Genomic DNA, 12,495 nt, shown 5'->3' on the forward strand with positions numbered 1-12,495 from the left:
TAGATCACTTGGGCAAATTCACTGAGTTTTATAATAATGCGCTATAATTATATAGTATTGGATATTAGTGAACATGAACACAATTTGGATTTACATGCCAGTAAATGTTGCAAGAGGACAAGGCAAAGTTTACATACAGTGATTACTTATTAATCTGATTAAGCTATTTCATTTAAATCCAACCTAATTTCAATAAATAAAACGGCAAAAGAGATGGAAATAGCTGAAACAATCAATTAACTAAAGCCATGAATAAGAAAAATGCTATTGGATATTAAGGTAACATTAACGTAATACTGTATTAAATAACATATGGTATAAACAGACAGCTCTTCTATTTAGTTGTACCTATCTCAAAATACCTCCCCAACTCTAACAGCTTTGGCAGAACAAATCCAAACTGTAAAACATGCCAAAGCGGGCTTCCCCGGTGGCGCGGTGGCTGAGAATCTGCCTGCCAATTCAGGGGACACGGGTTCGATCCTTGGTCCAGGAAGATCCCACACGTCGTGGAGCAACAAAGCCCATGTGCCACAACTACTGAGCCTGTGCTCTAGAGCCCGTGAGCCACAACTAGTGAGCCCACGTGCCACAACTACTCAAGCCTGTGCGCCTAGAGCCCGTGCTCCACAACAAGAGAAGCCACCGCAACGAGAAGCTCACGCACTGCAACGAAGAGTAGCCCCCGCTCGCCGCCAACTAGAGAAAGCCCACGCACAGCAACGAAGACCCAACACAGCCAAAAATTAAATAAATAAATTTATTTTAAAATAAAAAGCCAAAGCAGGCATTTGTTACAAAATTCAATGACTATAAAGTTAATCGTTAAATGTTAATAGAATCTGGTGACATAGGAAACAAGTTTGTGTCCTTATGTGACACAAACAATTTTGATATTCTCCAGAAGTACTTTTATTAAAATAGGTATAAAATGATTTTATGTAGCTCTGAGAATATACTGTGGTTCTGATCTCTGTTACTCATTCAATACTCACTAAATATTTAAGTTTCCCCCAAACTGTGGTAATACTCTTAAGATTACTAATAAGAAAAAAAATAAAATCAGAAATTAAAAACTGTAATACTAATGGTAATAGAGCAAGAGGAAAATGAGAAGGAAAGGAAGAGGAAGGAAGAGGAGGAGGGGTTATGTAAGAAAATTTCACTGAAACAAACAGAATTTTTAAACTAAAGGAGCAAGCCCGGTTTCAGAATAATTTGATACAATACGCTCCACACCAAGACAGCTTGGTTAAATTGATAAACTTAAGGAATGAAAAATATCTTTAGGCATTGAGACAGAAAAAGCAAATAAATTTGGCCTCAGGCCTCTCCTGGTAGACGTTTGATGCTGGAAGATAATACAGCAAAGTCTACAAAGCTCTAAAGGAAAGACAGTGACCAGGTATATTACACCCAGCCAAGATGTCATGCAAGCCTAACTGACAGACATTCTCAACACCACTCTAGGAATTCAGAACACAGAAGTCCTTCTTGAGAAAAACTGCTAATTGACAGCATCCGTCCAACCAAGAGCTGAATCAAAACAAAGAAGCCATGAAAAGTGGTGTTAAAGTGAAAGGACCAGTGCTGTGCGTTAGAGCCATTGTGACATGGAACCAAGACTACAAACATGGGAGTGGACCATCCTGATCTTTCACGGCAAAGACTTTGTTACTGTCTAAAATGGATTCATTTCATTAAAAACAAACTATAATGACTCCAGCCTCTTGATGCCTTAGTCATTTTTTTGCTTAATCTTAGAGAGGTCTTTTAGGAAATGTTTTAGGATGAAGAAATATTTCTTTGAAGTTTAGCAAGTCTAATTTTACTTTAGTATCTTCTTCTTTCATCAAAGTCAAGGAAAATTAAATTTAACATTGCTTAAATAGCATGCTTCCTTTGAATAAGCTAATTGTAAGGGAAGATACACTCTGAGCTTGAAACAAGTAACTTGTAGAATCCTTTTTTTTGCAACTCGGCCAGGTTGTTAGTTGAAAACTACCTGTATGTGGAGGCCGGCAGCACCAGGACAGACTCTGCAGAGTGCAGTCAGGAAATCCTGCGTCCTGTCCTGGCCCTGGCTCAGACAAGATCTCCTATTTGGGGATGAGCTCCCATTAATGTTTGGGCCTCTTGCAACAATTCTCTCTTCCTCAATAATCTTATAGGAGGGTCTGGGAAGTAAGGTAATAGCACAGGAAAAAACATCTCAAAAGACAGGAAAGTGCTTTATTGTGTTAAGAAGAGGTCAGATCCAACCAGAAAAGCCCATTCTCTGACCATATTGGAAAAGGTTTCAGTTTCCTATTGAAAGGCGCTGCCCAGGTACCAAGGGATCGGGAAGCGTCACTCAAGGCCGGTTTCAAGCCTGTCCCCTGCACTCTGGTTCCTGCCACCACTGCGTGATGTCCACCTCTGCCCTGAACCCTCCCCTGGGCTGCCCAGGATGCCTCTCCCCACCTGTCGCCAATCATTCCAACTTCTGGTCTTGGGATCTCTTTTCCCAGTTTATGATCTCATCATACGTCTCAAACTTGAATAATAGGTCTTTCATTTTCCCCACTCAACTGTAACTAAAGCTCTTACCGCTACAAGTTTTGATGGTCCTGGATTAATTCCCCTACCCCATCCAGCCAGGCTTTGGGATCTGACACCCCAACATGGGTCTCAGCTCCATCAATAGTCCTAAACCCCCATTACCCTTGGCTGCAAGGCACTCCCGAGCGTTCCCCAGCACATGTGATGAAAAGGCTGGCAGCCACCTTGACCTCCAGGTCAGGCAGGCCACGGCCGTGTGACACTGCCATGGCCGTGTGACACTCTGGCCTTCTCCCCATGCTGCCACCTCTGCATTCTTGCAGGCCTCACCCCTAATGTGGCTCCCTTTCCCCAGGTCCAGATTCTTTGCTTCAGTTCCGCTTGGGTCATATATCCAACAGTAAGGTGGTAAATCTCAAATTCTTTACGGAATAGGGTAAAATGTAAATAAGCATGCAGCCGAAGAAAAAAAATCCTGGTCTCCTTGCTCCTAAACTTGCCCAGTTCAATCAAAGTACCAGAGTGCAGAAAGAGGATCTGAACATTATCCCACTCTCTGCCTTAGTACCACCAGTGGGTTTCCAACAGAGTCCCCAAAGGTCCATTCACACCGTGTTCTACAGGATACTCGCTGGTACAAGAGTAAACTGCAGGAAAACGGAGCAAACTGAGAACATTCTTTGTCCCGGAAATTGTAGGACAGAGTCCAAACTCCAACTCTCCCATGTTTGACCCTAGCTCACCCTTCCAGCCCCTGACCTCCTGCACAGCCTTTACTTGCAGTTCCTGAAATGCAGCAGACTTGCTGGTGCCTCTGCCTTTGCACATGCTCCCTCCCCTTTCTGCTTCCTTACAGGCCAGGCTAAGTGTGACACCCCCTTGGAAGCTGCCATCCCCAGACAATCAAGGCTGGGCAGGTGGCCTTTTCTGAGATCACATGCCTGGTGCCAGCCTTCCTTCTTCCTTCTGCCCTTAAATAACTGAGCACACATGGGATGTCAGCCATCTGGCAAGGGAAAATATGAGGGAGAGGATGGTGTCTTATCACACTGTCCTAAGGGCTACTATTAGCACAGAGTGACGATGGTGAGCAGGCTTCCTTGAAGCACTTTACAGCCTTGATTGTTAACTGCAGATCTGGTTCCTCCACCAGACTGTGACCTCAGAGGGCCAGGGCTGTATCTGTCTGTATTTATACCCTAGCACCAAGCAGAGGGCTTGCTACATAGTAGGAATGTGGGCTGAAAGAATGGACTCCACAGGTGTGGTGATCAAATGCCAATGGCCCCAGGGAGGACACTCCCAGGCTGAGTTTGAAAGTTTAAAGCCACTTCTGATGCTGCTCCCCACTGTGAGCCCTAAGTCAGCTCAATGTCAAAGGATGGAACGGTTTATTACTGACTTGTAACTTGCAGGAAGTTGTGGGTTATTTATGACACTGAGGTTTTGTGCAGAAGAAACGAGTTTTTCCAGTAACCACCGGTAGATTGTGAAACAACTGTGAATTGTGACTGTGTGCGTACAATTTTTAAGCAATACTGTCAGGGTTTTGAAGCCATCTACCATGCTCAAGGGAAAAGAATCCTGTCCTCTTGCTGGCTGGACCTCCTTGCCCCTTGTACCTTGCCGACTGTGGAGAAATCCACCCCCCACACTAGAGGTGAAGCACTCTGCAAGCTACCACCATCTGGGGCTCTGGGAGAGGCCCCATCCTCACTGCAGAGTAGGAGATGTAAACTGTGGTTTATACAGTTGCTGCCAGCCCCTATCAGCTACTAAGACTGTGCAGTCTAGATGTCCACATTTACATGTGAGCAGACAACACAGAACTACAGGACCTATAAAGAGAATCAGCAGGCAAAATGGGGACCAAACTGATTCCTGGCTCACACTGAAAAAAAGGGTAATATAGGAAACATAAACCTTCTAAAAATTATAAGTTTGTTTTTCAGGGAGATTTAAGAACATACACTGAGAAAACAAGAACAGGCTGACAAGAAAAAGCATCCTGAGAACACTGACCTTGTTTGGCAATTAAAAAAACATGATTGCAGTTGGTCTCACGGATGGACCTAGAGACTGTCATACTGAGTGAAATAAGTCAGGCAGAGAAAGGTAAGTATCATATGATCTCACTTATATGTGGAATCTAAAAAAAATGATACAAATGAACTTATTTACAAAGTAGAAACGGAGTCACAGATGTAAAACACAAACTTAAGGGTTATGGGGGAAAGTGGGGGAAGGGTTACAGGGGAAAGTGGGGGAGGAGGGATAAATAGGGAGATTGGGATTGACATATACACAGTACAATATGTAAAACAGATAACTAATAAGGACCTCCTGTATAGCACAGGGAACTCTACTCAATACCCTGTAATGACCTGTATGGGAAAAGAATCTAAAAAAGAATGGATATATGTATATGTATAACTGATTCACTTTGCTGTACAGCAGAAACTAACACAACATTGTAAATCAACTCTACTCCAATAAAAAGTTCATTTAAAAAAAGCCACACACACACAAAAACAATAGTTATAAAAAGAAAAAATAAGCAAATGAACAGAAATCAATATATAAAAAAGTAGAAGAGAATTTCTTTGAGCTGAAGAAAGACTTGAATTTTCAGTTCAACAATGTCAGAGAGGATTACTGAAAAAAGAAAAGACCTATAGCTTGATCAATCATTTGCAAGAATAAAGAAAAATTATATAAACATCCTTAGCAAACAAAAACAGATTACCCACAGGGGCAAAATAATTAGATAATAATTAAATTTCTCATCTGCAGCCCTGGAGGCCACAAATTTATGAAGCAATGTGTATATACTCCAAGATGAAAGATTTGTGATTGTGACCTCAGAATTTTTACACCTAGCTAAACTTTCCTTTAAATGTGACAGCAGAGAACTCCCTGGCGGTCCAGTGGTTAGGACTCCACGCTCTCATTGCTGAGGGTCCAGGTTTGATCCCTAGTCAGGGAACTAAAATCCCACAAGCTGCGTGGCATGGCCAAAAATAAAAATAAAAAATAAATTAAAAAATAAATGTGACAGCAAATGAAGGACATGCAAGTTAAGACAATCAAGATTCCAGAAAGTAAACTCTGAAAAGCAACCAAAAAAAATTACTTGAAGTATTCCAGCCAAATGGGAAATTAATAACATTAAATTATTGAAGAGGAAGATATGTTATAGAAAAAATTACTGTGAGCAATGAAACTAATTAAAATCTAAGATTATAGATAACAAGTGGGTTATAATGTGATGATGACACTTAATAACTGTCAAAAAAGGATGCTTAAAAAAAGGATGCTTAGAATAGAAAAGACATAAAATTTGGTAATATCTAGAACTAAAATTTCATGTTATTTCAACTATATCTGAATGTGGGAAGAGAAAGAGGGGAGAACAAAAAGTATGCTAAAAGTTTTATCTTATCTGGAAGAACAGTTGTAATCTACTCTTGATGGTGAGAGATACAGACACACACACACGCGCGCGCGCGCGCGCGCGCGAGCACGCGTTCTAATATGTTTGTTAAAAATTTAAACCAGAATAGGAAGAGGAGAGATATATATGATATATCTCTACAAAGAATACACATTTAAAAAAAATCCTAGGAATATGCTAGTCCACAGAATATGGTCCAAGGCCCCAAAGAAAACATCAGTATAGTAGTCCCAGATATAACTCAAATACTAGGTGACCATACTGTAGAAATTAACATCAAATATTTAAATCAAACATCACAAGCCACCTGAAAATTTTAGAAAACTCCCTCCCCCAAACTCTTCTATCAAAGAAAAAATGTTAAAGAAAAGAATGAAATTATAGATATTTGAGAAATGACTGACTATGATTACACTACATCAAAGTTATGGGATGCAGCCAATGTCATACTCACAGGAGAATGTATTAAACAATAAGGATAACAAATAAATGAATTAAATGTTCAGTTAGATGATGAATAATGAGACACAAGTAGAAGAGAGAAAATAATGATGATAAAAACAAAATGATTAATTAGAAAAAAGGAAAACATTAATATCAGTAAGCCATAAAAGGAAACACCAAAAAGCTAGTGCTTTGAAAAGATCACTAAAATAACCACAAATATACAACACTAGAAATAAGAAAGGGGACACAATTACAGGTATAGAGGAGATTTTTTATTTATAAAAGATAACTCAGGATGAACTAGAAAACATTCCAAACAATCTGATTCAAGATCCAAAAAAAAAAGGGGAAAAAACCCTACTCTTCAAAAAAGGTACCTGTATCAGATAGTTTTTCAAGAAACTTCTATAAGCTTGAATTGCTATGTTCTTTAAACTAGTCTACAGCAGAGAAATTCTCAGAGTAGCATTTTAACATTTATTGAGTATTTAATAGGTGCCAGGCACTATGCTAAGTAATTTATACATATCATCACGTTCAAAAAAGCTTGCAAACGCATTGAAAGAGTTGTCTTATCAAATGAATAAGAAAACTTGACAAGGAAATCATACATATTCATAAAATTTGATCACATTTATAAAAATAGATAATAGCCTAAATAATAGGCTGAACAGTACTAAATGGAATCTAGCTAGAAATTAAAATAATAGTATATCATGACCAAACAGACTTTTTCCTCCCAGGACTTAAAGAATGGTTCAACATAAAGAAACCTATTGATATAATTCATCATACTGAAAGGTGAAAGGACATCTTCAGGGTCCAAAAGAACACCTATTCCTGAGTTAAAAATAAAACAAAATAACAGCAAGAACAAAACTCTAAGAAAACGAGAAGTGGGAGGCAACTTTCTTAATGTGATTTTTAAAAGTCACCTAAGGAAATCAATAACAAGCACCATACTGAATAAGAAACTTTCTCATGAAAGATAGCTACAAGACAAAGTTGCCTTTTCTAACCACTGCTTCACATTATTCAATACTGTCCTGGCAGTTCTGGCCAATCCAATGAAACAAAGCTACAAAGAGGTAACATGTATAAATACTGGAAAGAAAAAAGGTTTCATTATTTGTAGGTGATACGACTGTTTACCTAGAAAATCCAAAACATCAACTGAAAATCTTACAAGAATAAAAGAGCCCAATAAGATGGCTAGATGTAATATAAATATACATAAATTAATAGCAGTAGTGACTGTTAATGATAACCAGTTAGAAAGTATAATGGAAAAAGATTCCATTCATAATATTATTACATATTATAAAGTTAACTATAATTTAAAAGTTCAAGATGTTTGTGAATAAAACTATAAAACCCAAAGATATAACCAGAGATGAGGACAATTCTTCCAAGATTTAATGTCATCTCTGTCAAAATCTCAATGAATATGTAACTTCTGAAACTGCATGAATTGTAAGAGCAAAAGCAACTGTACAAATTATGAAAGTAAAATTATTTCTGAAAAAGAATGGGAATTCACCCTATCAAATATAAAGCTACAGAACTCCTTACAGTAGTAAGGATTAGCATAAGAATAGTTTGGTGCAGAACAGAGATTTAAAACATATTCATGACTACATGGACATTTAGTACAAGATTAAAAGGGCATTTCAGATCAAAGCAAGAGTGGAGTATTCATAAGCTACAAGGATATATTGTACAACATGGGGAATATAGCCAATATTTTATAATAACTATAAATGAAGTATAACCTTTAAAAATTGTGAGTCACTATACTGTACACCTGTAACAAAATATTGTACATCAACTATACTTCGATTTTAAAAAATGGGAAAAAAACAAAAAGAGTGAATTATTCAATAAAAGTTGTCGAGAGAACTGGCTTTCCATTTGGAGAGAAATGCAAAGCAAGGGTTCTTACCTTATACCACACACAAAAATAAATTCCATGGGAATGAAAATTTTTACTATAAAAACAAATTATTAAAATAGAGTATAAGTAAATATTTTCAACATTGGCATAGGAAAAATCTTTCCTAGGATGATCAAAGCCAGATACCATAAAGGAAGAGATTGAGGGATTGGACTACATAGAACTAAAAACTTAAAACACAACACCTCATATTGAATGAATGACAAAGGTCAACACAGGAAAAATATCTGCACTATAACAAGCTCTTACAATTAAAGCCTAATTCCTAAAAGTAAACAAACAAACAAGCAAAGGACCTCAGGAGGCAATTTACAAATGAAGAAGCTCAATGGCCAAAAAACATATGAAAAGCCACTGGACCTCAACCTTAACAATAAACAAAGAAATCCAAATTCAAACAATAGTATCCGCTGTGGAGGAATCTGGTAGTACAGGTGGTAAATCTCCAAGCAGGAAGTAAGCAAGCCACAGTCAGTTTAGCAGGAATGGAGCTCTGTCTGAGTGTGCCCCCAACCGGCAAAGAATACTTTCACTTTGCAAGCAGATCCCCAAGAATCTTATACAAGCTATCTATGCGGGGGGAGGGAGGATTAAAAGTTCACATAGGTATGCTACCTTTTTGCTTAAAGCGGGAAAAATAAGACCTGTAAGACTATATACTCCTACCTGTGTGTATATTCACAAACTCTGGAAACATTCAAAACTGGTAACCATGGTTAAACGCGGATGGGGGAGGGAGAAGTGGTGGGTATTAGGCAGATGGGGGACAGAGTGGAATGGAGACTTTGTTCTCTCTATAAATTTTGTTTGTAATTTTTTGCACCACATAAATGTATTATCTATCCAAAAAATCCTGAATTAAAATCCTGTGCTGTTTAGTAAAAATCATTAATATTGGACATGACATTTTTTTTTCTCATACAGACACTCCCAGGAAGTGCATTGTTCCGGTTTTGACTTTTCAGACAGAAACCAACTACCCACATCTCATCCTAGAATCCAGCTATACTGAGACTCCATGGCAATGCTTCTGGAAAATTCCACTATAAGACTTTCTAAAGGGCAGTTTGGCAACATGTATCGAAATGTAAAACTTTCATAACCCTTCACCTAGAAATGGCATTTCTAAAAATTTATCCTGAAGAAATGACTGGATATGGGTGAAAAGATGTTTCTGCAGCGTTATTTCTTATAAGGGGAAATTGGAAACTACTGCTATCCATCCATTCGCACGGGACAGCATAAATTGCGGTCATCGCTATCGATGCTGCTAGTCTGTGGACCTTATTTTGAGTTGCAAGACGTTAGAAGCTCCTTGACCCACGTTGCCGGCTGTGAGACTTTGGATCTCTGCTCCCCGCAGCCTCTACCTCGCTCTTAGAAGCTTCACCCCACCCTGGGCAGGCCTGCTTACCTGGTCAGCATAGGGTCGCGGTGGTTAGGGTTGGAACAGAAGATGTTGTTGGACTTGCGCGTGCCATCCAGAAACTCCCGCGCCGACTGGCTGCGGAGTTCCGCCAGTGGCCGGGCCTCGTGCTTGAGGAACCACTGGTGCGCCTCGGTGCACTTGGCACAGAGGAGCTGCTCGCACTCGAAGCACCAGTAGTCGGCCGGCTCTTTGCAGCGGGTGCAAAAGGCCTGCGCGTCCACGATTTTCCGGTACACATGCAGGCGCCGCTGCAAGCTTTCGAAGAAGACGTTGTCCAAGGCCTGCGCATCAGGGCCTGGGGGCCAGGGCGCCTGGCAGATGGGGCACTGCCTGCATGGCTCCTCCAGGCATCCTGAACACAGCGTGTGCAGACAAGGCAGCAGCTTGGGGCACTTGGCTTCTGCCCGGCAGCCCTGGCAGTGCAAGAACTGGAACTCTTCCTCTGTGGCTTGCTGGGGGATCAGAGAGGGAGGTGAGATCTGAAGTCCCAGGAGTCCCCACCCAATGGACACCCGCCCCTATGGCTGGAGGCTCAGAGTGGGACTTCCTATGCCATACCAGGCTGTCATTGGATGATGCAAAACCCAGGCTTATCAGTACCCCAATCCTCCACTTACTCAGGCCTTCCCACTCTCACTCCACAATTTACTGAGCATCTACTTCTCCTAAGACACAGTACTAGGCCCTGAGATAAAAGGATGTATAGGACAAATCCCTGCCTTCAAGGAACTTAAGTTTCAAAATGAGATTCATTAAGTGTACATCATACAACCGCACATAAAGTACTTAATACACTTTGATACTTCCTCAGAAAGTTAAACATAGAACTACCATATGATCCAGCAATTCCACACCTAGCTATATACCCAAAAGAACTGGAAAGAAGTACCCAGATCCTTGGACACTCATTATTCTGTACACAGCATTATTCACAATAGCCAAAAGGTGGAAACGACCCCAGTGTCCATCAACAGATGAATGGATAAACAAAATGTGGTATATACACACAATGGAATATCATTCAGCCTTAAAAAGGATATTCTGACACATGCTACAACATGAATGAACCTTGAAGACTTTATGCTAAGTAAGATCATGCAGAGACAAAGGGGCAAATATTGTAGGGATCCACTTATAGGAAATATCTAGACTAGGCAAATTCACAGAGAAAGTAGATTAGAGGTTACCAGCCACTGGGGGAAGAGGGGAATGAGGAGCTATTGCTTAAAGGGTACAGACTTTGTTTGGATAAAAAAATTCTGTAAATAGACAGCGGTGAGGGCTACACAACATTGTGAACGTCGTTAATGCCACTGAATTGTGTACACTTAGAAATGGAGAAAACATACATAATATATACATTTGATAACATTTTACCACCAGAAAAGTGCTTAATACAGTACCTGGCCCATGAGAAATATTCATAAATCTTAACCAGTATTGTTAATATTATTCTCAGGTGTAAATGCAAATAATGAAAGTTACTGCAATATGGTGTTATTTGTACTTTCATGAAGGACAGTAAAAAGGGCCTGGAAGAACGTAGAGCAACTGATCTAAGTAGTTCCTTTGGGGGTCGGGGGTGGCTAGGGAGTTTGTGCAGGAGGAGACTAAAAAACCCCTAATAAACCCCTTGGGGATGGGGGTTAGGGAAGCAGGGTGCTCCAAGAAAAGGATCCAAGAAGCTTCCTAAAGGTGAGACCACGGGAACTCTGAGGCCTTAGCCAAGGCAAGACACCTCTCTCCCACTTTCTGATCTGGGAACTAGGGTTCTTGTTTTTCCACACCTGGGACATGTTGGGGGTTCCCAGGCCGGTGCAATATGGCTACTACTCTCCCTAACAGGTGGTCCTTCGTCTGAGGCAGGGGATAAGAGGCAGGTCCCAGCGTGGGGGCGGAAGAGTCCGGTCCGGGGTGCCACTGACCCTCAGCATCTTACCCCCCTGCTCGTGGAGAATCGCAGCCCAGAGAGGCCCCCCCCCCACTAACTTATCCTCGTCCCATTTTCTACTTTCCGTGACCGCTACCCCAAACCGAGAAGGTCAGGACCTCATGCCTGGTCTTCCTTCTTTATGTCACTCTTTAAGGTGCTTGGCCAAGTTCCCCTGTCCCTCCCCACATCTCCCCCAACCAAAATCAACAAAGCCTGAACCCCATCTCCCCAAACGCAGTACTAGTACCTCTGTGGGGCTGTGGCTGGGCTCGTGGCCTTCGGAGAGGGACTCCGGGGGAGGCATGGTGGGGGCGTGGGTCGGTGCGGGGTCCTGCTGGGGCCCCGGAGATCCGGCGGGTTTAGCCTCCTGCTGCATGGAATCCAGCGCAGTTTCGATTCTCGGTTTTGATGCTGAAGGGCGGGAGAAGCTGAACCAGAGGCTTGCGCCTGACGTCTGAGCTCCCGAAGCGTCCAAAATGGGAGGGGCCCCCAAGCGTCCGCCTCCCGAGAGGAAGTGAGACACTAGCTGTGGGCGGTTCTAGGGGCGGAGAAGTCGACTGTGGGTTCTGAAGACTCGCCTCGAGCAGGGAGGAGGGAGAGGGAGGAGAGGAGTAGCCGCACAGCTGGACAGTGTCAGAGCTGACCAGGAAGGAGGCAGCCCCCCGCCCTCGGTTTTGAAACATTCATTCATCTCACACTGGCACAGCTTTGTGCCAGCCCTCAGCTGGGAGCCGGAG

The 12,495-nt window shown here is 41.5% G+C and overlaps 1 protein-coding gene across 5 annotated transcripts in view; it reads right to left on the reverse strand.

Moving 5' to 3' along the window:
* Positions 1-12,218, reverse strand: part of PML (PML nuclear body scaffold) — a 42,899-nt gene extending 30,681 nt beyond the window's left edge. For all 5 annotated transcript variants that reach the window (XM_024761837.1, XM_024761839.1, XM_024761836.1 and 2 more), the window contains exons 1-2: positions 12,006-12,218; positions 9,811-10,277 (exon numbers count right to left, since the gene is read on the reverse strand). In XM_024761837.1, the coding sequence (XP_024617605.1) occupies positions 9,811-10,277; positions 12,006-12,134 (596 nt within the window). In that variant the 5' untranslated portion in view covers positions 12,135-12,218. The remainder of the gene's footprint in view (positions 1-9,810; positions 10,278-12,005) is intronic.
* Positions 12,219-12,495: the final 277 nt, after the last annotated feature.

Source organism: Neophocaena asiaeorientalis, unplaced genomic scaffold (genome assembly GCF_003031525.2).
Source record: "Neophocaena asiaeorientalis asiaeorientalis breed wild unplaced genomic scaffold, Neophocaena_asiaeorientalis_V1.1 scaffold54, whole genome shotgun sequence".
Classification (NCBI taxonomy): Eukaryota; Metazoa; Chordata; class Mammalia; order Artiodactyla; family Phocoenidae; genus Neophocaena; species Neophocaena asiaeorientalis.